The following is a 2,786-nucleotide window of genomic DNA, read 5'->3' as shown; positions in this document are numbered from 1 at the left end:
CCCTCCTCCTCCTCACAGACACCCCCTCCTCCTCACAGACGCCCTCCTCCTCCTCACAGACACCCCCTCCTCCTCACAGACGCCCTCCTCCTCCTTCTCAGGCGCTACCTCTTTAACCTCTCCCAACAGGCCCGTGATCTAAGTACTATTTCTTTTGTATTTCATCTTTTTTATTTTTTATTTCTTTTGAGACGAAGTCTCGCTCCTGTTGCCCAGGCTGGAGTGCAATTGTGCGATCTCACTGCAACTTCCACCTCCCAGAATCAAGCCATTCTCCTGCCTCAGCCTCCCAAGTAGCTGGGATTACAGCCACATGTCACCACATCCAGCTATTTTTTTGCATTTTTAGTAGAGACAGGGTTTCGCCATGTTGGCCAGGCTGGTCTCAAACTCCTGACCACAGGTCATCTACCTGCCTCAGCCTCCCAAAGTGCTGGGATGACAGGCGTGAGCCACCGCGCCCAGTCCTCGTCTGCATTTCAGAGGAAGATACAGGGCACAGAGAAGTTAGACCACCTTCCCAGGATCAGCCAGCACTGGAGCTGGGACGGGAATCCCAGCCATCTGGCTCCAGCACGGGCTTCCCGGCCACCGGGACGGAAGGGCTCCGAGACTGAGACTCCACTGTTGGAACCCCCGGGAGCTCCTGGCCCTCCTCACCCTCCCGTCCCCAAGGACGCCTTCCCACACGTCTCACCTTCACTCCCTTCTTCTTGGTCTGCTCCAGGAAAAACTCATCCTGGCCAACCAGCAGCCTGTCCAAGGGGTCTGTGGACACAGCAAGGGAAGCTGGGGTGCACTCCCAGCACGGAAGAGGCCCCAAAGGGCTCCCCGCAATCCCTCCCCATTTCAAAAAGGTGACACTGAAGCTCAGGTGAGGGAAGGACTGATTCTCAGACCCCAAGGAGCCTTGACCACCACGACAAATCTGTGTCTGGATGGTTCAGGAAGTGGAGGAGGCCAAGGCTGAAGGCAGGGGCCTCACAACTCAGGAACGGAAAAGGTGCGTGGGAAATGGCCACCCCCTCAGAATGCTCAACTCTGCCGGGAGGTCACCAAAGCACCCACAGAGCACCCCCTGCACACTGTACTCTTGTGCAGAGCACAACACACACAACTGCACATGGCAGTCCTATCCCCATTCACAGGTGACAGCAGGATCACTCACTGTCTGGGGCCCAGAGGTCGTAGAAGGGCCGCTCCACGGTATCCTGGGGCCTGGGCTTGGCTTTGGCTGTGGGAGGGTTGAGGAGTCGGGCCTGGGCCCTGCGCACCTCCCGGGGCAGCTCGCCCTGCTTGGCCAGCTTCTCCCATAGCTGCTCCTTCCGCCTGAGCTTCTTGGCGTTGGGGACCTGGTGGGCAAGGATGCTGGTCGGGGAGAGGTGACACAAGTGTAGCGGGTGAGGTGGTGGCCTGAGCAGCAGCCAAGCATCTACCCTGGCGGGCTTCCTCCACCATCAAAGCACCCCCCCGCAACACCCCTCTCCAAACAGCAGCGCTCCGCCTCCTCTTCAGAGAACCCCTCTCCCCATGTCTGTCTCCAGCCCAGGCCCCCACTCGGAGCCCCAGACTCAATGAAGCAATGCCCTGTACAGGACACCTCCCACCAACATGTCAAAACCAACCTCAGCATCACCCAAAATCCCTCCTCCTCCACACCCCCATCTCACGGCAAGCACAGCTGTCTGCCCTCTCACCCGCTCACACCCCCAGGTCCCACCTGACGCGCCTCCTAAACACGCCTCCCGTCCGGCCCCTCCTCACCTGCCTGAGCCCAGCACCAGGGCACGTGGACCCACTCCCTCCAATCTGCACTCCCAAGCCCAAACCTGACCCTGCCCTCCCTCCAAATGACCCTCACCTACTGCCCCCAGAGTCTGGAGAGAAAGGAGGTGCTGGGACACTCACTTTTTGGGGGCAGGGACTTTGGATGTGTTCTCAAGGATGAGATCAACCCGAAGGGGCTTCCTGAGAAGCAGTGACTTCTTCTGGACTTTGGTTCTCTTCTGCGTCAGCCCTGAGAGTGGAAAAGAGAAGGAGTCAGGGCCTCGGGCCTACCCACTGCCGAAGGCCGCCCACCCCATTCAGCTCCAGGGGAGCCATCAGAACTGCGTCCCATGTCACCCCAGGAGACCTGGAGGTCCCCAGGCTCCTACCCGGAGGCAGAGGACCCCCCAGGTAAGGCTCAAGGTGCTCAAGCCTTGACCCTCCACAACCAAGTGCTGGGCCAGCGGGAAGCAGGCCCTGTGCTGGGGACACGAATGGTCATGCCCACAGCCACATACGAGGGTCTCCCAGACAAAGAGGGAAGAGGACCAGGTATGGTGGCTCACACCTATAATCCCAGCACTCTGGGAGGCTGAGGTGGGAGGATCGCCTGAACCCAGGAGTTTGAGATCAGCCTGAGCAACATAGTGAGATCTCATCTCAAAAAAAAAAAAAAAAAAAAAAAAAAAAAAAAAAAAAAAAAAAAAAAAAAAAAAAAGGAAAGAAAGCAAGTCATCAGTTGACACTGAAGCCCAGGGAGGGCCACAGAACTGGACTTGAGAGCCGGGACGGCCACTCCTCAGCATCACTTCCAGTTCTCTGGTTTTCACTGCCGTTTTCCTCCCCCAAAGGTCCCTATGGTTTTTACTTCAAAACCCTAACAGTTAAAAGCAGTAACTGCCGGGCGCGGTGGCTCAAGCCTGTAATCCCAGCACTTTGGGAGGCCGAGGCGGGTGGATCACGAGGTCAAGAGATCGAGACCATCCTGGTCAACATGGTGAAACCCCGTCTCTACTAAA

The 2,786-nt window shown here is 57.5% G+C and overlaps 1 protein-coding gene across 1 annotated transcript in view; it reads right to left on the bottom strand.

Moving 5' to 3' along the window:
- NOP53 (NOP53 ribosome biogenesis factor) overlaps positions 1-2,786 on the bottom strand; it is a 13,324-nt gene that overhangs the window by 6,646 nt on the left and 3,892 nt on the right. Inside the window, exons 3-5 of the mRNA XM_017500429.2 lie at positions 1,909-2,017; positions 1,169-1,368; positions 698-768 (exon numbers count right to left, since the gene is read on the bottom strand). Of these exons, the coding sequence (XP_017355918.1) occupies positions 698-768; positions 1,169-1,368; positions 1,909-2,017 (380 nt within the window). The remainder of the gene's footprint in view (positions 1-697; positions 769-1,168; positions 1,369-1,908; positions 2,018-2,786) is intronic.

This window comes from Cebus imitator, unplaced genomic scaffold, assembly GCF_001604975.1.
Source record: "Cebus imitator isolate Cc_AM_T3 unplaced genomic scaffold, Cebus_imitator-1.0 Scaffold266, whole genome shotgun sequence".
NCBI classification, from domain to species: Eukaryota; Metazoa; Chordata; class Mammalia; order Primates; family Cebidae; genus Cebus; species Cebus imitator.
Note: the sequence above shows the minus strand (reverse complement) of the source record. Positions and strands in the feature narration are given on the sequence as shown.